This window comes from Leptodactylus fuscus, chromosome 3, assembly GCF_031893055.1.
Source record: "Leptodactylus fuscus isolate aLepFus1 chromosome 3, aLepFus1.hap2, whole genome shotgun sequence".
NCBI classification, from domain to species: Eukaryota; Metazoa; Chordata; class Amphibia; order Anura; family Leptodactylidae; genus Leptodactylus; species Leptodactylus fuscus.
Genome location: NC_134267.1, coordinates 71,901,872 through 71,926,389, shown reverse-complemented (window position 1 = coordinate 71,926,389; position 24,518 = coordinate 71,901,872). Strand labels below are relative to the sequence as shown.

At 41.8% G+C, this 24,518-nt stretch overlaps 1 protein-coding gene across 1 annotated transcript in view; it reads right to left on the bottom strand.

Moving 5' to 3' along the window:
- LOC142197476 (dihydroxyacetone phosphate acyltransferase-like) overlaps positions 1-24,518 on the bottom strand; it is a 77,776-nt gene that overhangs the window by 10,834 nt on the left and 42,424 nt on the right. Inside the window, exons 13-14 of the mRNA XM_075267774.1 lie at positions 3,262-3,361; positions 2,060-2,153 (exon numbers count right to left, since the gene is read on the bottom strand). Of these exons, the coding sequence (XP_075123875.1) occupies positions 2,060-2,153; positions 3,262-3,361 (194 nt within the window). The remainder of the gene's footprint in view (positions 1-2,059; positions 2,154-3,261; positions 3,362-24,518) is intronic.

Sequence of the window (24,518 nt, the reverse complement as noted above, 5' to 3'; positions counted from 1 at the left end):
AATCGAGTCAGCAATGTTTTTATTTTTAGGAGGGGGGGTGTATGACCAGCCACAATATCAATGTATAGAATCTCCCATAAAATAGTGGGGGGGAAAAGAAGCTTTTAAAAAAAATAAATAAAAGTTCTAAATCACCCCTTTCCCTGGAATACATACAAAAGTAGAAAATTACTATGAAACACATACACATTATGTATCCCTGTGTCTGAAAGTGCCCGGTCTACTGAATATAGGGAATCTGCAGTGCTCTTGTTCTGTCGGGAAGGGTTTAATAGGAGCACTGCAGATACCCTATATTCAGCCAGGCTGAATTCCAAGTGGGGGGAAAAAAAAAAAAAAAAAAAAAACAGTCCTCAAGCTCAGGGAAGGGGCAGACAGACAACCAAAACACCCCCTCCCCTTTCCCAGCACCCAGCAACTACTGCACCAAAAACTCCGACCATTTTAATTTTTTAAATTTTCCAGTAGCTGCTCATCCCAATCCCCCCCCCCCCCAGGCTTATACTCGAGTCAATAAGTTTTCCCAGTTTTTGTGGTAAAATTAGGGGCCTCGGCTTATACTCGGGTCGAGTATATACAGTAATTTTTTTTAGAACTTTCAAAACCGAACATACTAAGGCCGGGTTCACACGGAGTTACGTGCCGCAAGATTTGGCACGTGTACGCCGCGTGACCCTTTGCGTGCCGTACACGCTCCCATTCATGTCAATGATAGCGGGGATCGTATGCGCCGCGCTAGTTTGCATTTATTCACGGCCGCAAACTAGCGCGGCGCATACGATCCCCGCTCCCATTGAAATTAATGGAAGCATGTACGGCACGCAAAGGGTCCCGCGGCATCTACGTGCCAAATCTCGTGGCACGTAACTCCGTGTGAACTCCCCCTAAAAACCTGAAAATGTACCTGATCATGAACTGGGGAAAATGTCCTGATCATAAAGTAGATAAAACAGCATGGTCTAGGTATGGGTAATTTTTTTTCAGTTGTCTGAAAATAAGGCAGGATAAAAATGTATTGTAAAAAATTCCAAAAAAGTAATGTAAAAATATATAAATTTCATATCATGTATTGCAAGCCCATAAAGTCGTGTGAAGGAAGGTTAAAGAAGTTTTCCCATCTCAAGGATCCCATCTATGCTGCTAGTTTATGTAAACTTCAAGAGTTTTCCTAAATACAATGCTTTAGCAATGCTGTTTTGTTTAACTGGTATGTGAAATTATTCCTCCCATTGTTGCACATTGCTCCCTTGGTCCCTGTCTTGTATCTGCTAACAGGTCAGAGGGTGAGTCACTGCGCTCTGGGGAGAACTGAGTTCTCTCTCTCTGCTCTCAGGACAATTAGGTCAGCTATTTGCAGATTGCTGATAAAGGCTCAGACAGTGTGTGTTTTCTTTAAGTATATACAAGGATTTACTGTAAATATGTTCTCTCCATTGAAGAATGTACGTTTACATTTTTAATCTTCTCCAACCCTGTGTAATATAAAATACATTTTACTGTGTATATTCGATCTTCCTTTATATTAGATTTCTAGTAATCAGAATTGATATCTCATGATAAAGGCAAAGTCTGTATCTAAGTGTCATGTCCATCAGTCAGTCAGTCATCCAGCAGCTTGTTTAAGAATACAGAAGTGAGGAGAAGAAAGAGCAGACAAAACTGGTGAGAGATGGGACATTTCATGAAATTAATTCACCACATCATTTCCCCCTAAAAATGTATAAGTAAAATCATGCTTTTTACTTTTCTAATGGAAGGAAGTCATGCAGTTCTAGTCCATACTGTTCCTAAGTGCTGATTACAATCTCAAATTACAGGTAGGCAATTCTGGACCAAAACAGACAGCTTAGGACAGCCCTCTATACAGTTGAGAACCCAATTAGCATATCAGACACCAAAAATATAATTGCACTGATTGTTCTGGAAAGGTGAGGGCTAGAGAAAAACAATTCCAACTGTACTCAAATCAGTGGATGAGCATTTGCTGAAAGACGCAGAGTTGGAGTTTGGAGGGGATGAAAGTTTCTCTTCAAAAATAAGTAAGTAAAAATGAACTCACGTTTTCCTGGCGTTTACAATCCCCATTTGTACAAAAGATGCCAAAGTATTTCTCAGCAAATCAGAAGATAAGGCATCATAGCATTTGGTGGCTCCTGCAGAATTACATATTAAGTACAGTTTGCTAAAAATATTTAATATGAAACAGGACATGCAAGTCATGGAACTTAACTCTGGTTATAAACAATTTTCATAAATGAATAAAACGTGAATATAATGAACTTTTTGTAAAATATCCTATTAAATCCTTGCAGCCCGAGCTTGCATTCCACAATTTTGGAAACAAGTGGAATCTCCTCCTCTCTTCCTCTGGATTTTGAAGGTCAATGAGATTATGCGCATGGAAAACCTCACTTCCTTCCTGAATGACACAGGTGAAGCCTTTAACAAAATTTGCTTTTACTTGTTGGAATTCAACGTTCTGTGGAGTATCACAGTTTTCTGGGCTCTGGATACCCCTCCCAGGCTTAAACTTTGGACTATGAGTTTTGAGCACCACCTCCCACCAGGCGTTTGTCCTAGCATTATCTTGGAATCTACATATGACCTTACATAGTGAATTTCAAGTCCTTCTACTGTGGTGCTGACACATAATGTCCTGCGGGCCTCCCTCTGGGCCCACATGTGGTATGTTACCCTGTTCACTCCCCCATTACCCTCCCTGGGTTTTTCTTTTTCTCTCTCCCTCCTCTTTTCTGTCTCCTCTTCTTGTCTCTCTGCTCACCTTCCCTCCCTTTCTTCAAACCAGATAGGCAGGTCTTTTGAGCATCAGGGCATCACTTTTTTATTTTCCGATTATATTTTATTCTATTTTCTGTCAATGACTAAGGTGACAATTAGAGATGAGCGAGTACTGTTCGGATCAGCCGATCCGAACAGCACGATTGCATAGAAATGAATGGACATAGCTGGCACGCGGGGTGTTAAGCGGCCAGCCGCCGTCAAAGCGGAAGTACCAGGTGCATCCATTCATTTCTATGGAGCGTGCTGTTCGGATCGGCTGATCCGAACAGTACTCGCTCATCTCTAGTGACAATCATCTTGCCAAGCTGCTGCGCTCATCTGTGAACAGCAGGTTCCCAATCAAATGTGAATAGATTGGAAGAGAATCCCTTTCAGACACTATAGACAGACCATATTATGAACTTATATTAAACAAAGATGTTACTAAAAGTATAAATGATACTGATATACTGTACATACCCGTTGAAATTTGTTTAAAAACGAAGTTCCTTGCTTCAGCAATATACTGCTTATCTGTGAAACTCTCAGGCATATTTTGCTTTATGTATGTGCAAGCCAACTGTAAAAATAACCACAAAGTACAAAGAGTATTAAAAACAGTAAAATTTCATTAAAGATTTGGACCCTAGGGATTTTGAACAGTTAAACAATGTAGTGGAGACTCAATGATATGCCATGCCCGTTTAGCAGAAGATCTATAATAACAGGTCTGGGAGCCTTTTACATTGCTGGATTAATAACATCTAAGTGCTTAAAAGCCATGATTATGATCATGTTAACACACAGGACTGTTCACACTGGGTGCCTGCTGTATAATACAGCAGATATGCACTGCATGTGGCGAGAACTCAACTCCTGAGCATTCTTGATATCCCCTGCCTGACGTTATGATATACATGTATAAAATTACTTTTAAATTACCCCACAGAAGTCATGTTCCTCATCAGAAAATTAAGCCTAAATACCATATTTTTCAATGTATTTATGCCAAAAATTGGCACAAATTTAATGATGAATAATCCCAGGTAAGAAATTCAAATCTTCACTTCAAAAGAAACGACTGCCTGCGGCCTATATTAGAGGGAGCTCAGTAAATAGGAATTCATACAGCTGCCATAGAAGTCAATAGGAAATGTAAAAATCTCTGATTCAATTATATCCAAAACTCGAACTGTAACAAGGGGACATCCAATGAAGTGAGACTAAAGTCTTTCTCGAAAAATAATATTATATTATTTCATGCTCCAAAAGATGGGCTAGGGCTTATTTTCAGGGGACGTCTTATTTTTTTTCCATGAACAATCTACTCACCAGACCCCCTTGGATCCTACAATTAAGAGTCTGTAAGTGGCAGTGTTGTACAAGCTCTCACACACATTATCTATGTCACTCCTGTTAGGTCCCATGTCATAGCAACAGCAGTCTATTGCAGCCAAGTATAGCAGTTGGCTTCCTCTGTTGTCAGGAAGCAGCCACAATAGAGTGATGCCAGCAGGACTACCCGATCAGTGTTTAAGAGCCAAACACTACCGATAGTCAACCCCGATTGTTGTGGAGAACCATCTTCCTAATGCCATCTTGTACAGAAAGCTCCCTTTAAAGTCAACGTCTGATTCTTTTGGGGGTGTCTGCTTTCCTTGATGAAGAGTCTCTGAGGCATTGACTTCATGAGTGATAAACAGGACTCTTCAAAAATGGGCGTTACATACAGAAAAGCTAAAAGAAAGCCAACACTGACACCTAAACAGAAAAAAACAAGGTTACAGTGGGCTAAGGAAAGGCAATCGAGGACTGTGGATGACTGGATGAAAGCCATATTCAGTAATGAATCTGGAATCTGCATTGGGCAAGGTGATGATGTTGAAACATTTTGGTGCCCTTCCAATGATTTATGCAGACGACTGTCTGAAGAAAACATGCAAATTTCTACAGTCATTGATGATATGGGGCTCTATGTCAGGTAAAGGAACTGGGGAGATGGCTGTCATTATTCCCATGTACATAAGCACATCTATATTTGTAGATAATTAAAAGTTAAACATTTTTGCAAATATAAGTAATTAAAAATTCTGCAGAGTATTAAAGATTTTCTCTCACTTTCTTAGTGGTGACAGTCTGTTGTCTTGATCGGTTGCCAATGGATACGACCACTAATGCAGAAACTTTCTATGGTCTGGGACTTGTCAGTAACTTAGTCATGATTTTCTTATTGTAGCCGGGTTATCAGGCAGGGACACTACATGTATCAGAAGATATCCCGCCACAATAAAGAAATCATGGCTGATTTTCTGACCTCAGAAAGTTTCTGCATTGGTGGTCGTATCCAATGGCAATCGATCAAGATAACAGACTGTCACCACTAAGAAAGTTAGAGAAAATCTTTAAAACTCTGCAGAAATTTTAATTTCTTACATTTGCAAAAATGTTTAACTTTTAATCATCTACAAATTAAAAAATAATTATGTAGATGGGAATACCCCTTTAATTCTTCAATAAATGCACATGTTTACATTAAAATTTTGAACACTTTTTTTTATCCCATCTATCAAAAGGGTGTTTGGGGATGATGAAATCATTTTTCAAGATGATAATGCATCTCGCCAAAGGGCAAAAACTGTGAAAACATTCCTTGAAGAAAGACACATAAGGTCAGTGTCATGCCCTGCAAACAGTCCAGATCTCAATCCAATTGAAAATCTGTTGTGGAAGTTAAAGAAAATAGTCCATGACAAGACTCCAACCTGCAAATCTGATCTGGCAACAGCAATGAGAGAAGGCTGGAGCCAGATTGATGAAGAGTCCTGCTTATCACTCATTAAGTCAATGCTTCAGAGACTGCAAGCAGTTATAAAAGCCAGAGGTGGTGCAACAAAGTACTAGTGATGTGTTGGAGTGTTATTTTGTTTGTTTTTCATGATTCCATAATTTTTTCCTCAGAATTGAGTGATTCCATAATTTATTCCCTGTGCTTGCTATTATTTTTCTTGATTTCTTTTAGTGTTTCTTAAAGCCAGAAAGTTGCCATTTGAAATGCCTTTAGTTTTTTGTCATGTCTGTGATGTTTTTTTTTCTACAAAATTAAACAACTGAATGAACATCCTCAGGGACAACGAGTTCTTAGAGGAATGAAAACATATTCCACATATACAGGGATGTAGCAAATTCCCTGTGCTTCCCAAATATGGAATGAACATGATATATCTGTAGTTTATAGAGGAATGAACACCTATTCCACTTAGACATGTAGAAAATTTCTAGAGAGGGTGAATCTGTTCCTAACAAACCAGATTAGGCCCAAATGTTCCAAATTGTTAGATTTTGACAAAACCAATCAAATGGCGATTCCCTTTGATCAAACAAAAACGGCCATTCTACGAGAAAATGGCTGCCACCACGTGTTTGCACACGTTTGTTCTTTATTTTCTGATCAATGACTCTATAGACGCTATTGGCTAAGAAGTGTTAGATGTTGCTACAACATCACAGACAGTGGTAGGTGGACCTTACAGTGTCAATGTCAAATGGAGTAAAGCATAAGCTTTTGTTCACAGCCTTTAGTTGCTGTAAATGGTGGACATGCGGATGGATATAAACTCAACATTGATGTCACGCTCTTTAACCCCTTCCCGCCGATGGCATTTTTTGATTTTCGTTTTTGACTCCCCTCCTTCTAAACCCCATAACTTTTTTATTTCTCCGCTCCCAGAGCCATATGAGGTCTTAATTTTTGCGGGACAAATTTTTCTTCATGATGCTGCCATTAATTATTCTATATAATGTACTGGGAAGCAGGAAAAAAATTCAGAATGGGGTGGATTTGAAGAAAAAATGCATTTCTGCGACTTTCTTACGGGCTTTGGTTTTACGGCGTTCACTGTGCAGCCAAAATGACATGTCCCCTATATTCTGTGTTTCGGTACGGTTCCAGGGATACCAAATTTATATGGTTTTATTTACATTTTGACCCCTAAAAAAAATTCCAAAACTGTGTTAAATTTTTTTTTTCCTAAAAGTCGCCATATTCCGACGGCCGTAACTTTTTTATATGTAAGTGTACGTGGATGCATAGGGCGTCTTTTTTTGCGGGGCCGGGTGTACTTTTTAGTTCTACCATTTTTGGGAAATGTTATTGTTTTGATCACTTTTTATTCAAATTTTTATCAGAATCAAAACTATTTTTCCCGCTACGGCGTTTACCGAACAGGAAAAATATTTTTATAGATTTGTAGAGCGGGCAATTTCGGACGCGGGGAAACATGTACATGTTTCACAGTTTTTAACTACTTTTATATGTGTTCTAGGGAAAGGGGGGTGATTTGAACTTTTAATACTTTTTATATTTTTTTTTACTTTTTTTAAATTTTTTTTTTGCATTTATTAGACCCCCTAGGGGTGTTGAACCCCAGGGGGTCTGATCACTAATGCAATGCATTACAATGCTAATGCATTGCAAAAAATCATCCTTTCTTTTGCAGGCTGCATAGACCAGCCTGCAAAAGAGAGGATTTGCAGACAAGCCTGGGAGCCTTGTACAGGCTCCCGGCTGTCATGGCAACAGGACGTCGGCCCTGGAGCATGCTCCAGGAGCCGGCGATCCCGAGCAAAATGGCGGCGCCCATGCGCCGCCTTTGACCGCGGCGCAGGAGGGGCTAATGCCTCCGATCGGTCCTGGGACCGATCGGAGGCATTAGAGCCGGTTGTCTACTGCTTAAAGCAGTAGACACCCAGCGGCTATGGCGGCCGCCCGGCTCCCGGGCGGTCGCCATAGTTACAGACCCGACATGCGTCGTACTATTACGGCGCATGTCGGGAAGGGGTTAATATCCCCTGGTTGAACTTGAACATATGTCTTTTTAAACCATAATAACTATGTTACACAGAGAGTAGGCAGCTGAGCGGCACTCTGTGTCTCTGCCCCCACACTGATCTGCTAGATCAGTGCTGGCAACAGAAAGAAAGCGGAACGTGATGAATACATCCTATTAATATTATAAAGGTGAAGTTTGTGAGTTTGTGGGTTTGTGTGTTTGGATATTCAGATGTTTGTTCCTCAATCACAGCCAAACGGCTGAATGGATTTGGGTGAAATTTCACACACACCTACATATTTCCCACGAAAGTCGAATAGGCTACTTTAAATGTGGGTCACTCACCCCAAATCACCACCGTCACCCTCCAAAGACCCCTCCGGGCTCGGCTGTACAAACTGGCATTCTGCCAGCGCTGCTCTGTCCATGCTCCTTCTACTGGTGCAGGGCAAGCTGTGGGCGGGCTATGGAGCCAGGACTGCGGCACCATAGGTTGGGGGCTGAATGTGGGCGTGCCGATTCACCAGGGACACAGTGAGGAAGATGGCGGCCGCCCACAGGGTCCCGGAGTCGCAGCTATACCATGCTGCCTACACACATCGCGAAGGAGAAGGCTGCTGCACCCCACACTACACATACAGGTCAGTGCAGCGGGGGAAGGGGGTGTCCCGGGAGGGGGGGGGTCCGGGGGAGGGGGAGTCCCGGGGGGGGAGGAGGTGTCCACAGGTCCCCAGCTTCAGTTCCCCACCTACATCGTCCCCCGTGTAGTAGCTCTCACCTTTGGCTCTCTCCTCTGCTCCTGTGTCTCCTCCGCTCCACACACTTCTCCTGCTGCCTGTCTGTGTCCTGTTTGAAGCACAGCGAGGTCCGGCGTCTGGTTGCTATGACACCGGGCCTGCTCTGCTACATAAACGCCACAGGGACCAGCAGGAGCAATGTGTGCAGGCAGCCAGCAGAGGGAGCAGAGGAGAGAGACAAAGGTGAGAGATACTACACGGGGGACGATGTAGGGGGTGGGGGCAGGGATGGGGGAACATGAGACTGGGGGGCAGAGATGGGGGGCAAGACACTGGGGGCACATGAAGTGAACTGGGGGCAGAGAAGGGGGGACATGCAGATGGGGGCAGAGATGACGGGGACAAGATACTGGGGGCAAAGATGGGGGGGACAAGGTACTGGGTGCAGAGATGGGGGGACAAGATACTGGGGGCAGAGATGGGGGGACAAGGTACTGGGTACAGAGATGGGGGGACAAGATATTGGGTGCAGAGATGGGGGGAACAAGATACTGGGGGCAGAGATGGGGGGACAAGATACTGAGGGCAGAGATGGGGGGGAAAAGATACTGGGGCAGAGATGGGGGGACAAGATACTGGGAGAAGAGATGGAGAGGACAACATACTGGGGGCCGAGATGGGGGGGACAAGATACTGGGGGCAGAGATGGGGGGACAAGATACTGAGGGCAGAGATGGGGGGGAAAAGATACTGGGGCAGAGATGGGGGGACAAGATACTGGGAGAAGAGATGGAGAGGACAACATACTGGGGGCCGAGATGGGGGGGGACAAGATACTGTGGGCAGAGATGGGGGGGACAAGATACTGGGGGCAGAGATGGGGGGACAAGATACTGGGGGCAGAGATGGGGGGACAAGATACTGGGGGCAGAGATGGGGGGACAAGATACTGGGGGCCGAGATGGGGGGGTACAAGATACTGGGGGAAAAGATGGGGGGGACATAAAGCTGGGGGCAGAGATGGGGGGGAAGATACTGGGGGCAGAGATGGGGGGGACAACATACTGGGGGAAGAGATGGGGAGGACAACATACTGGGGGCCGAGATGGGGGGGGGGGACAAGATACTGGGGGCCGAGATGGGGGGGGCAAGATACTGGGGGTAGGCCCGCTCTGGCCACAAGTAGAGGGGCGTTGGGGCCCACGGGCCGCGCTGCAGGTGGTTTGCACAGGCATCAGGGGGCCGCCGCCAAAGTCGCGGGTTATAGCTATTTGTTTATAATCTTGCCATGGAGAGTACCCTATGACAACACAGCCCTCTCAAAACTTCACATCCTGAGGCAACACATACTTCAGAATACAGGGAACTGTAGGAAACTGTAAGGGCCTTCCATGACATCACAAGCATATGACTAGTCATGAGGAGGGAGATGGGAGGAAGAGTCAGGACTCACTGTTAGGGGCACAAGTTTTAAAAAGCTTGTTAGGTTTTTTTTTTTTTTTTGGATGTGGCTATTTATAGGTACCGTACATACAGTGTTTGCTAAAAGTATTGGCACCCCTGCAATTCTGTCACATAATACTTATTTTCTTCCAGAAAATGATTGCAAGCACAAACTCTTTGGTATTAGTATCTTCAATTATTTTCTTGCAATGAAAAAACACAAAAGAGAATTTAAAAAAAGTCAAATCATTGATCATTTTACACAAAACTCCAAAAATGAGCCGGACAAAAGTATTGGCACCCTCAGCCTAATACTTGGTAGTACAACCTTTAGACAAAATAACTGCGAACAACCGCTTCCGGTAACCAGCAATGAGTTTCTTACAATGCTCTGCTGGAATTTTAGACCATTATTCTTTGGCAAACTGCTCCAGGTCCCTGAGATTTGAAGGGTGCCTTCTCCAAACTGCCATTTTGAGATCTCTCCACAGGTGTTCTATGGGATTCAGGTCTGGACTCATTGCTGACCACTTTAGAAGTCTCCAGTGCTTTCTCTCAAACCATTTTCTAGTGCTTTTTGAAGTGTGTTTTGGGTCATTGTCCTGCTGGAAGACCTATGAACTCTGAGGGAGACCCAGCTGGGCCCTACATTATGCTGCAAAATTTGTTGGTAGTCTTCAGATTTCATAATGCCATGCACACAGTCAAGCAGTCCAGTACCAGAGGCAGCAAAGCAACTCCAAAACATCAGGGAACCTCCGCCATGTTTGACTGTAGGGACCGTGTTCTTTTCTTTGAAGGCCTCTTTTTTATTCCTGTAAACTCTTTGTTGATGCCTTTTCCCAAAAAGCTCTACTTTTGTCTCATCTGACCAGAGAACATTTTCCAAAACGTTTTTGACTTTCTCAGGTAAGTTTTGGCAAACTCCAGCCTGGCTTTTTTATGTCTCTGGGTAAGAAGTGGGGTCTTCCTGGGTCTCCTACCATACAGTCCCTTTTCATTCAGACGCCGACGGATAGTACGGGTTGACACTGTTGTACCCTCGGACTGCAGGGCAGCTTGAACTTGTTTGGAGGTTAGTCGAGGTTCTTTATCCACCATCCGCACAATCTTGCGTTGAAATTTCTCGTCAATTTTTATTTTCCGTCCACATCCAGGGAGGTTAGCCACAGTGCCATGGGCTTTAAACTTCTTGATGACACTGCGCACGGTAGACACAGGAACATTCAGGTCTTTAGAGATGGACTTGTAGCCTTGAGATTGCTCATGCTTCCTCACAATTTTGCTTCTCAAGTCCTCAGACAGTTCTTTGGTTTTCTTTCTTTTCTCCATGCTCAATGTGGTACACACAAGGACACAGGACAGAGGTTGAGTCAACTTTAATCCATTTCAACTGGCTGTAAGTGTGATGTGATTTAGTCATTGCCACCACCTGTTAGGTGCCTCAGGTAAGTAACAGGTGCTGTTAATTACACAAATTAGAGAAACATCACATGATTTTTCACAGTGCCGATACTTTTGTCCACCCCCTTTTATGTTTTCTGTGGAATTATATCCAATGTGGCTTTTTGACAATTCTTTTTGTGGTTTTCCATTGAAGACAAATGAAATGAAGATAATAATACCAAAGAATTTGTGATTGCAATCATTTTCTGGAAGAAAATGAGTATTATCTGACAGAATTGCAGGGGTGCCAATACTTTTGGCCAGCACTGTATAAACTTAATTGAAATGCAGATGTTTTATCGTATTTATCCCAGTACATTTTTACTTTATTAAGACGTTTATCTTACAATGAATATGGCTAATCATCCTCGCACTGCGGACATCCATCCGCTCTAAAACAATCTGCATGTGTTGTGGAACAAGAAAAACAAGTTGTAAATTTGTTAGACTTTTTTTCCCAAATCGAAATGGCATATCATATTCGTGTTTTCCCTTAGTGTTCACTTGGAAAAGAGTGCTGGCTGTTGCTCTGTTTTCCTCGTTGACTGCCTTTGATTTCGAGGTTGAGTAGAAGTTGTAAACCTCTTCTCTAATTTTGTGATCATGATGCAGTATAACAGACGTTACCTTCCACATATTCGGTTTCGGTTGAATTCCTTCACTCTGGCTCACCTGTTTCATTCGGTGACTGCATTTATGAATCTGTTGTTTCTTGTCGCAATAATGAATGGTTACCAGTTTTCATCACAGAAATTTTACACACACTCTCTTGTTTCGTCAATTGAGTTAAATTCAATCCCAACAATAATGGAACATGTTTCACAGGACGCCATTATTTTGGATAATAATCAAGGGAAGACAGAGCGTGGAACGCTTTGCGAGAAGAAAGGGTCAAACCATTTTAGGAATATGGAGAGAGGAGAGGATAGTTGTGTATACAAGGGATAGTGCAAGGAACCTGCGGTTAGTTTATGGGTACCTATAAATAGCCAGCAGTTTATAGGTATGGTACCTATAAATAGCCACATTCTTTTTTTTTTTTTTTTTTACATTAGCCAAAAGCAGATATAATTCAGTGAGAAATTTTTAAGATCTGTTCGCTTAGTTCATATGCAGCATTGCTGTCTTTGTGAAGTCTTATTCTTATGGTAGAGTTGGAAGGGACCTCAAGGTCCATCGGGTCCAACCCCCTGCGAGTGCAGGTTTTCCTAAATCATCCCAGCTATATGTTTATCCAGATTCCACTTGAAGATTTCCATTGATGGAGCGCCCACCACCTCCCGTGGCAGCCTATTCCACTCTCTCACTACCCTCACTGTCAGAAAGTTTTTCCTAATGTCTAATCTGTATCTCTTTCCCTTTAGTTTCATCCCATTGCTTCTTGTACTTCCTTGTGCTAATGAGAATAGGGTAGATCCCTCTGCACTGTGACTACCTTTCAGATATTTGTAGACTGCTATTAAATCTCCCCTCAGCCTTCTCTTCTGCAAACTAAACAATCCCAGTTCTTTTAGCCGCTCCTCATAGGACATGGTTTGCAGACCTTCCACCATTTTGGTTGCTCTTCTCTGGACTTGCTCCAATATATTGATGTCTTTCTAAAATTGAGGCGCCCAGAACTGTACACAGTATTCCAGGTGTGGTCTGACCAGGGAAGAGTACAGCGGAATAATGACCTCTCTTGATCTAGATTCAATGCTTGTCTTAATACATCCCAGAATTTTATTAGCCTTTTTTGCAGCAGCACCGCACTGTTGGCTCATGTTGAATTTGTGATCTACTATTATGCCCAAGTCCTTTTCCCCTATGCTATCACTTAGTTCTATTCCTCCCATACTATATATGTTTTTTACATTTCTGTTACCCAGATGTAGAACTTTGCATTTGTCCCTGTTAAATACCATTTTGTTCGCCTCAGCCCATTGTTCCAGTGTGTCTAAGTCCTTTTGAATACACACTCTCTCCTCTCTAGTGTTGGCTATTCCTCCTATCTTCGTATCATCTGCAAATTTTATGAGTTCCCCAATAATTCCATCGTCCAGATCATTTATAAAGATATTAAAAAGTACTGGGCCCAGAACAGAGCCCTGCGGCACCCCGCTTTTGACTTTCTTCCAGTTCGATGTGTAGCCATTTAGTATTACTCGTTGTGCCCGATCATTAAGCCAGTTGTGAATCCACCTAACTGATTTTTTGTCAAAGCCATACGTAATCATTTTTTCAATAAGAAGGTTATGTGATACTTTATCAAATGCCTTACTGAAGTCAAGATATACTATGTCCACGGCATTCCCTTGGTCCAACCATTCAGTGATTTTGTTGTAGAAGGAAATCAGGTTAGTCTGACAAGATTTATTGGTCATAAAGCCGTGCTGGCTCTGGTTAATTAATGCCTTCCCATCCAGGTACCGAAGTAAATGTTCCTTGACAATTTGCTCAAAGATTTTTCCTGCTATCGAGGTCAGACTTACCGGCCTGTAATTTCCTGGATCGTCCCTTTTCCCCTTTTTGTAGATGGGGACAACATTTGCCCTTTTCCAATCTAAAGGGACCACTCCTGTTTCCCATGACTTACCAAAGATTATAGCAAGGGGTTCTGTTATTTCCTCTGCTATCTCTTTCAGGACTCTAGGGTGTAAATCATCTGGTCCTGGGGACTTGGTTTCCTGTAACTTGGCTAAGTGCTCTCTTACTAGACCTTCGCTTATAGTCAGCTTGGAGTCCTCCTTCCCCTCATCTCCATCACCATTAATGTCGATATTTCCATTAGTTTCTTGGGAGAAGACGGATACAAAATATGAATTTAGTAGCTCCACCTGCTGTTCCACCATGTTAACTGTTTCTCCTTTGTCATTCTTCATGACTCCAATGGTCTCCTTCACTTTTCTTTTGCTTTTAACATATCCCCAAAATCCTTTTACCTTACTCTTTGCCTCTTTTGCAAGCTTCAATTCGTGTTCAGCCTTAGCTCCTTTGATGCTTGTCTTGCAGAGTCTGCAGACTGCTGTGTACTCTTCCTTAGGTATAGTTCCCATCTTCCACTTTTTGTATGTTTCCTTTTTCCTTTTTAGCAGGTTATGTAATTTTTTGGTCATCCATCCTGATATTTTTAGGTGCTTCCCATTTTTCTTCCTTCTAGGTATTGTTAGTTCCTGTGCTTTAATGATTTCCCTACGGAAGATTTCCCACCCTTCATGTGCATTTTTGTGCTTAAGAATTTTGCACCATGGAATTCTGCTAACCCTTGCCTTCAGGCTCTTGAAGTCTGCCCTGCTAAAGTCGAGCCTTGAAGTCTGTGTCTTCGCAGGTCTTCTTCTTCTTGCAACCCCAAACTCAAGTATAGCATGATCGCTGAATCCCAGTGTCCCTGCTACCCGTAGTCCCTCAACCATGTGCTCTTTGTTGGTTAGGACTAGGTCCAAAATGGATGTTCCTCTTGTGTTTTCTTCTACTAGCTGGGCAATGAAGTTGTCTGCTAGAGAGGATAAAAATTTGATGGAGCCTTTACTCTTGGCTGTATGGGTTTCCCAATGAATGTCAGGGTAATTGAAGTCTCCCATGATCACTATTTCATGTTTCTTTGAGAGCGTGGTCATTTGCTGTGAAAAAATCTCATCCATGTCTTCTGTCTGTCCTGGTGGTCTGTAATAAACGCCTAGTATGATGTCCTTATCATTGTTTTTCCCTTGAATTACTACCCAAATAATTTCCAGTAGATTATCATATAAAATTCATCAGGGCACCCCCCGATCTCGCCGCAGGGGGTGCCCAGGGGGGTCCACATGTACCGCAACTCTCTCGATGTCGCGGACATGTGTCCGCGGCATTTGGAGGGTTAATACCGCTGATCGGAGCGGAGCGGAGTGTGTGCAGCAGAGCTGTGTATATATGTATATGTGCTTACAATGTACAGTCCTATGAAAAAGTTTGGGCACCCCTATTAATCTTAATCATTTTTTGTTCTAAATATTTTGGTGTTTGCAACAGCCATTTCAGTTTGATATATCTAATAACTGATGGACACAGTAATATTTCAGGATTGAAATGAGGTTTATTGTACTAACAGAAAATGTGCAATATGCATTAAACCAAAATTTGACCGGTGCAAAAGTATGGGCACCCTTATCATTTTATTGATTTGAATTCCCCTAACTACTTTTTACTGACTTACTGAAGCACAAAATTGGTTTTGTAACCTCAGTGAGCTTTGAACTTCATAGCCAGATGTATCCAATCATAAGAAAAGGTATTTAAGGTGGCCAATTGCAAGTTGATCTCCTATTTGAATCTCCTCTGAAGAGTGGCATCATGGGCTACTCAAAACAACTCTCAAATGATCTGAAAACAAAGATTGTTCAACATAGTTGTTCAGGGGAAGGATACAAAAAGTTGTCTCAGAGATTTAACCTGTCAGTTTCCACTGTGAGGAACATAGTAAGGAAATGGAAGACTACAGGGACAGTTCTTGTTAAGCCCAGAAGTGGCAGGCCAAGAAAAATATCAGAAAGGCAGAGAAGAAGAATGGTGAGAACAGTCAAGGACAATCCACAGACCACCTCCAAAGAGCTGCAGCATCATCTTGCTGCAGATGGTGTCACTGTGCATCGGTCAACTATACAGCGCACTTTGCACAAATAGAAGCTGTATGGGAGAGTGATGAGAAAGAAGCCGTTTCTGCACGTACGCCACAAATAGAGTTGCCTGAGGTATGAAAAAGCACATTTGGACAAGGCAGCTTCATTTTGGAAACAAAAATTGAGTTGTTTGGTTATAAAAAAAGGCGTTATGCATGGCGTCCAAAAAGAAACAGCATTCCAAGAAAAACACATGCTACCCACTGTAAAATTTGGTGGAGGTTCCATCATGCTTTGGGGCTGTGTGGCCAATGCCGGCATCGGGAATCTTGTTAAAGTTGAGAGTCGCATGGATTCCACTCAGTATCAGCAGATTCTTGAGAATAATGTTCAAGAATCAGTGACGAAGTTGAAGTTACGCCGGGGATGGATATTTCAGCAAGACAATGATCCAAAACACCGCTCCAAATCCTCAGGCATTCATGCAGAGGAACAATTACAATGTTCTGGAATGGCCATCCCAGTCCCCAGACCTGAATATCATTGAACATCTGTGGGATGATTTGAAGCGGGCTGTCCATGCTCGGCGACCATCTAACTTAACTGAACTTGAATTGTTTGTCCAAAATACCTTTATCCAGGATCCAGGAACTGATTAAAAGCTACAGGAAGCGACTAGAGGCTGTTATCTTTGCAAAAGGAGGATCTACTAAATATTAATGTCACTTTTCTGTTGAGGTGCCCATACTTTTGCACCGGTCAAATTTTGGTTTAATGCATATTGCACATTTTCTGTTAGTACAATAAACCTCATTTCAATCCTGAAATATTACTGTGTCCATCAGTTATTAGATATATCAAACTGAAATGGCTGTTGCAAATACCAAAATATTTAGAACTAAAAATGATTAAGATTAATAGGGGTGCCCAAACTTTTTCATAGGACTGTATGTTTACAGTGTGTGCACCAGTCCTGTGTGTGTGCGAACTGTGTACAGCAAGATTGTATATGCAGTGTGTGCAGAAGAGCTGTCTGTGTATCTTTGCAGCAGAGCTGCAACATGGAACTCCTCGTATTGTGTGAGGGTGCTTTGTGAGCAGTGGGAAACTCCTTTTGACCACCTCAATCTGTGTCAGATGGAAGTTTAAAGTGAGGACAGTCTCGATAAATTGGCAATTTTCTGATTCAGTAATTCACCTCAAATAAGAAAAAAGTAATTAACCCCTTAACGCTCTGGTCAGTAATAGTACGTCCTGGCAAGTAGCACGTTCGCGCTCAGGTCAGTACTATTACTGACCAGTAATTGCGCGGGCACAGAAGCTGTGCCTGCGCCATTACACCCGGCACTCGGCTGCATTACACAGCCGAGGGCCAGGACGAGCTGCCCCAGTGAACTGCCGGTCGGAGCTCCGCTCAGCGGTATTAACCCTCCAAATGCCGCGGACACATGTCCGCGACATCGAGAGAGTTGCGGTACATGTGGACCCCCCTGGGCACCCCCTGCGGCGAGATCGGGGGGTGCCCTGATGAATTTTATATAGCCCGGGGTCTGGTTAGTGACCCTGGGCTGCTAGGACCCCTGCTTACCTGCTTGGATCCATGCAGTGCTGCAGAAAGTGAATCTATGTGTCTGCATAGATTCACTTCCTCTATAGTCTGCAATACATGTGTATTGCAGGCTATAGTACTGGATCAGCAATCAGAGTATTGCTGGTCCAAGTACACTAATAGGAGAAATAAAAAGTGTGAAAAAAGTGTAAAAAAAAAAAAAAAAAAAGTGTGTGAAATAAATAAATAAATAAATTGATTAATAAAGCTCCAAAATTCCCTTTTTCTATATCAAATGAGTTAAATAAAAAAAACACCTAAAAATAATAAAAACAATGCATATTTGGTATCGCCGCATCCGTAAAAACCTGTACCATAAAACTAAAACATTATTTCACCTATATGGTAAACGTGAAGAAAAAAAATGGAAAAAAAACGCCAGAAATAATGATTTTTGGAAATTTCACATTAAAAAATATGCTATAAAAAGTGATCAAAAAGTCATATGTACACCAAAATAGTACCGATGAAAAGCACAGGTTGTCCCGCAAAAATAAGCCCTCAACCAACTCTGTCAATCGAAAAATAAAAATTTTACGCATCTCAGAATATGGCGATGTAAAAAACATTGATTTATGTCCCCAAAAGGGTTTTTGTTCGGCAAAATTACTAACGCATAAAAAAACCTATAAATGAGGTATCGCCGTAACCGTACTGACCCGCAGAATATAGTTCACATGATACTTATGCTGTACACCATGTGGAAAAACATTTAAAAAGTAAAATGCAATGCCAGAATTGATTTTTTTTTTTTATCCAGCAAAAAAGAGTTAATAAAAAATAGTCAATAAGCTATAGGCACCCAAAAATGGTGTCATTACAAAATGCATCATATCCCGGAAAAATAAAAGCACTCATATGGCCACATCAACACAAAAATAAAAAAATAAAGCTTGAATAATGTGAAGACAAAAAAACCCCAAAAATCGCCAAATGCGTCAGGAGGGGAATATATAAGTGGTGCGACCGTATGTCAGGGTACAGACCAGTTTTGCTGCTTACAAGAGAAAAAACAATAGAAGAGACCCCCAAAGCAACCCCCCCAATCATAGGAGCTACTGGGACATAGTAGGGAATTTGGTGCTCCCAATGTCCTCCGCACCGCTTACATATTACCTCTTCACCATCCGCTGTGCATTCACGTCTGGGATACTAACACTCACTACACCCCCTGATAAATTCTTTGAGGGGTGCAGTTTCCAAAATGGGGTCACTTTTGGAGGTTTCCCACTATTGTGGTACTTCTAGGGCTCTGTAAATGCAACATGGTGTCTAAAAACCATCCTAATGAAATTGCTGCCCGAAATCCTTAATGGTGCTCTTTGATTTCTGAGGACACGTATTGAGTCACGTTGCACAGAAGGGCCACATATGGGATATTTCCACAAACTGCAGAATCAGAGAAATAAATATTATGGTATGTTTTGCTGTTAACCCCTTCTTTGTTACGGAAAAATGTGGTTTGAAATGGAAAATGTGCATAAAAAAGTGACATTTGGAAATTTCACGTTCATATTGCATTAATTCCTGTGGAACACCTAAAGGGTTAATAAAGTTCCTATATACAATTTTGAATAGTTTGAAGACTACCGTTTCAAAAATGGGGTCATTTATGGGTGTTTTCTTGAAAATCTGACAATTTGCTACTACAGTTATAAGCCTTCTAACATCCTAGAAAAGTAAAAGAACATTGAAGAAACAATGCCAATATAAAGTAGACATATGGGAAATGTTAATTAGGAAGAATTTTGTTTGATAGGACTGTCTGTGTTTTCACGAGAATAACAGAAACTTTCAAAATTGATAATTTTATGAATTTTTCAGTACATTGTCCTTTTTTTAACAAACAAACGCAAAGTATAATGACCAAAATTTACCACCAACATAAAGTACAAAGTGTCACGAAAAAACAATCTTGGAATCACCTGGATAGGTAAATGCATTATGAAGCTATCCTCACATAAAGTAAAAGAAGTTATATTTGAAAAACAGGGTCTGAGCCTTAAGGACCAAAGTACCCTGCGTCCTTAAGGGGTTAATGTACCAATTGAGGAGTTTGATTTTGGGAATGGAGGAAAATGGTTGGAGGAAAGATGCAACAATCTGTCTGGATCCCAGAAACTCACTCAGCTTTTATGCACACACAGGTCAAAGGTGAGAATGTTACCTCTAGTAGCCATTCAAACCCCTTTGTGTCAACTTCTGGGCATGTTGTCAGGCCAAAATCACCAGGGTATGTGAACTTTTGAACAGGGTCATTTTGATGTATTTGGTTGTCATTATGATTTAAAAAGAAAAAAAACACAGAAGTTTGACAATAAATGGCTTCAACCAACCACTAACCATGAATGAAAAAAAAAGGTTTTGTGTTATTGTTCATATTCTCTGAAAAAAGGGCAAAAAAACCAAAAATCTGCCGGGGTATGTAGCCTGTTTAGCACAACTGTATCTCTTGCCTAGGAAGACATACTATGCAGCAACCCAGTGGAAGAGACCGGAGGACAGGAGTCGTAGATGACACTGGCTGTGCCACCTGCTAGGCCGGGGATGCTCCTTACTCCCTCCAATCCTTCTCCAGGGCACAGCCAAGGTGGGGTCCTGCAGTACTACCTGATGGAGATGATAGTGGACTTGTTTCCACCGGGGCACTTCTAGTTGTGAGAGGGGACCTCTCCTAGCTGAGCCGGTGTGATGGTGTTCACAAGGGCCCTTCATGGTGAAGCAGGCAATGACTCAGGAGTCCAGTGTTGCAGGGTAAACCAAAGAACTCTTCTATTAAACAGCATGAACAGTTTCACAAGCAGCTTGCAGTTGGGTTACAGATACAGTTCAATTCCCCAAAGCCTTGATCTTAGGAGGTTTGCCAGGGATAACACAGACTGCAGAAATACACTTCGCCTATTCTCCTCTCGTACCACTCCCAGCATCAGTAGATAGGGGCTGTATCGGGCAAAGAGTCCTGATAGGGACCTGGGTACCTGGTTACTCCTACTGGCACGGATGGCAGATGTCTCACAGAGACGCACCAAATTTTCTCCCTGTCTCAGGGGCTGTCTCCGGATGAACCTGCAACAAGAAGAATTCCTCCTAGGAGCTGGACTGGAGTCTGATGGAGTCCTAAGTTCTCCCTCTGCACAGAACAACATGACATGTGCAGGATGGCTGCTCACCTAGGACTGAGATACACCACTGCAAACACTACACTGGACTAACTCTGTAACGGCTATCAGGAGACTATAAACTCTCTACAACCCCGCCCAGTGGCCTTTGATTGGCCAGAGAGAACCAAGGAACAAATTTGAACTGCAGAGGGGGTAAAAATATCAAGAATGCAATATATCACATTACATATTACATTTAACATAAAACACATAGGACAAGACACACCAAGACAACCTGCAGGTACAAGGGACAAACACAAAAATATAGCAGCTCACTCCGGGATGCTGCATACTACACTAGGTGTGCTGTGTGTTTTCTTATTTTACCAATTGCAAATATCAGACCAAATCAACATCCTATCCTATTCTAGTTTCCATAACCTGTGATTTTGACTTTCAAAATTGACAACCAGATTCTTCATGAATTTGACTGTTATCAACCATGACAACAGCTTGGCAGTAATTTCAATAGTCTCACTCTTAAAGTAAAGAAGCCCTGTTTGTGATAAAGCAGTTAAGAGCCTATAAACCCTGATAAGCTGTACAAAAAAGGACAACTCAACAGCAGAAAGTTCCAAAAATGAAAAAGTAAATAAAGCCCACAAATAAACTGGAATGTTCAGCTCTGTGGCCTTCTTAGTGATTTCTTCTTAGCTAAACATCAGCTTAAACATGTTTTAATTCTTTTTTTGCGAGTATTATCGAGCAGCAGATACAGTTGTGCTAAAAAGTTTACATATCCCTGAGAATACTCTAACAGCCTTGTACTATGAGAGAGGGCGATTCTTGTCGCTCAGCGATGACGCTGAGCTCTCAGGAATGTCCCCACCCCATTCTATGAACAAGTACTGTCAGTAGGGGGTGTTCCTCACAGTTTACTGCAAGCCCATTATCTGTCCTGGAAGCGTGTAATTTGTTTTTCTCTCTAAACCTCTGTGTAATGTAATATACATTTACTGTACATATTATTTGATCTTAATTATTATAGATCTTACAATAAATAATCTCTCATTGTAAAGGCAATGTCCATATGTATGGAAGTACTTCATAGTATCCTGTCCATGAAATAATCAAAGTCTGTTCACCAGCTCGCTGCAGAATGCAGCAAACAAGAAGTATAAATAGTGGGCAATCTGGTGAGAGAGGGAAATGGCAAAACCCCTTCCCGCCAATGGCACTTTTTGACTTCCTGACCAAGCTCGATTTTTCAAAACTGACGTGTCACTTTATGTGGCAATAACTTTGGAATGCTTTAACTTACCAAAGTGATTTTGACATTGTTTTTTTTCGTAACACATTATACTTCATGTTAGTAGTAAATTTTGGTTGATATGTTTTGTGTTTAATTATGAAAAAATAGGAAATTTGGTGGAAATTTTGAAAAATATGCATTTTCTAAAGTTTGAAATGATGTGCATTGCATACAGATAGTCATACCGCCAAAATTATATCCTAAATCTCATGTCCCAGATCTCTGTTTATATCGGCATCAAACTTTAGTCGCCCCTTTTATTTTTTTACGGACATTATAAGGTTTACAAGTGAAACAACAATATTCAAAATTTTCAAGAAATTTCCAAAACCCATTTTTAGGGACTATGAAGGGGTTTTGAAAGACCCTTGTATTAAAACCCCCCATAAATCACCCCATTTTCAAAACTGCACCCCTTAAATAAGCCAAAACAACATATACCTAGTATTTTAACCCTATAAGTGCTTAACAGGAATTAATACAAAATGGAGGTGAAATTTTCAAATTTGATTTTATTTTACTAATATTTTTGTTTAGCCCTAGAATTTGTACATTCAGAAGGGGTTAAAGGAGAAAATGCATCCCACAATTTGTTAGGCAAGTTCTCCCCACTACCATAGTACCCCACTTGTGAGTGTAAACTAATATATGGACGCACAGCGAGACGCAGAAGGCAAGGCGCGCCAAGGAGCTTTTAGAGGGCAGATCTGGCTGTGATCAGTTTCAGGAGCCATGTCACATTTACAAAGCCCTTGAGTAGTCAAAACAGTGGAAACCTCTAGAAAGTGACCCCGTTTTGAAAAAGGCAGGCCTCAAAGAATTTATCAAGTGATGTAGTGAGCATTAGTAATAATAAGTGAATATGTAAGCTGTGCGGAGTAAATTGGGTACACCAAATCCCATCTATTTTCCCACTAGCTTCTATAACACGGATGGGGAAGAGGAGCATTCTGGGGGGATCAGCGCTGGTATATTCTCTCTCATAAGCGCAAAATATGGGGTGTCCCCTGAAAACGCTCGCACAGCTTATACATTTCCTTCTAGTCGCAGCCACTTATGTCCTAATGATTTGGCGACTTTTAGGGTTTTTGTCTTCACATTGTACAAGCTAGATTTTTATTTCTATTTTCTGGCAATATGGCCATATGAAGGCTTGGTGTTTGCGGTATTAGATGTACTTTTCAATGCCACCATTTTGGGCCCTGTAACTTATTGACTACATTTTATTAACTCTTTCTGGGTGGGATGTAAAAGGAAACATCAATTCTGGCATTGCTTTTTAGCATTTATTTTTCTCCTGTGCAGCGTACAGCATAAGTAACATGTTACCTTTATTTTGCGGGTCGGTACGGTTGCAGCGATACCTCATTTATATGATTTTTTAATGTGTTGCTATTTGTGCAGAATAAAATTCAATTTAGGGGAAAAAATCAATTATTTTTGCATCGCCATCTTCTGAAAGGCATAACATTTTTATTTTTCGCTAGACAGAGCTGGTTGAGGGCTTTTTTTTTGCGGGATGACCTCTGCTTTTTATTGGTACCATTTTGGTTTTCATCTGACCATTTGATTACTTGTTATTGGACATTTGGTAAGGGAAAGGTGGTGAATAATCATTATTTTGTGCGGTTTTCTACGTTTTGTTTTTTTTTAATGCCGTTCGCCGTTCGGTTTAAATAATGTTTTAATTTTATTGTTCAGGTTATTACGGACGCAATGATACCAAATATATAATGTTTTTTTCTATTTTTCTTTATTTTACATAATAAAACATTTTATATGGGGAAAAAGGGATTATTGGGGCTTTATTTATTTCTAATTTATTTTAAACTTTTTTATTTTTACTTTTTTCTAACTTTTTTTTTTCTGTCCCCATGGGGGATTGACGCAGTGATCTGCTGACCACTGCTTCACTAGATATACGCTGCAATACACGTGTATTGAAGTGTAGAGGAAGCTGTCAGCCTGTGTAGACGCACAGGGCTGACAGCTTCCTTTTGGGCAGGATCAACCAGGTACGTGGAGGGGGTAAGTGAGGGGGAAGACCCGGAGTCACTGATTAGACCCCGGGCTGCCCCCTACGAACATCGGCACCCCCTGAAACCGCCGTGGGGGGTGCCAATCGGCACCATAATATACCGAAACCCCTGAGATACCGGTGGTAATGTTTTGACCGCTGGCATCTCAGGGGATAACACCTGCGATCGAACCCGGTTCCGACCGCAGGTGTTACAGGGCATTGTCAGCCGTAACATATGGCTGACACCAGCAGGGCATGGTGCGCACAAAGTCCTTCCCGGCAGCGCCGTACTATTACAGCGGATGTCGGGAAGGGGTTAATGTTCATGACTCCACCATCAGAAAGATACAGAACAACAATGATCTTCTAGGCAGGACTGCAATGAGAAAGCCGCTGCTCTCCATCTGCAGTTTGCTAAGTATCACTTGGACAAGTCAGAAGGCTACTGTAACAATGTTTTGTGGCTGTTTGAAATGCTGTGGAAGAATTGAAGGAAACCCACCAGCATAAGAGTTGAATCCGTTTTAAACATGGGAATGGTCTAAAATCCCTCCAAGTTAATGTGCAGAACTAATCAAAATGTGAAATGAAAATGTTTAGGTGCAGTTATTGCTGCACAAAGGGGTTCACATCAGATACTGAATGCAAAAATTCACACATTTTTGA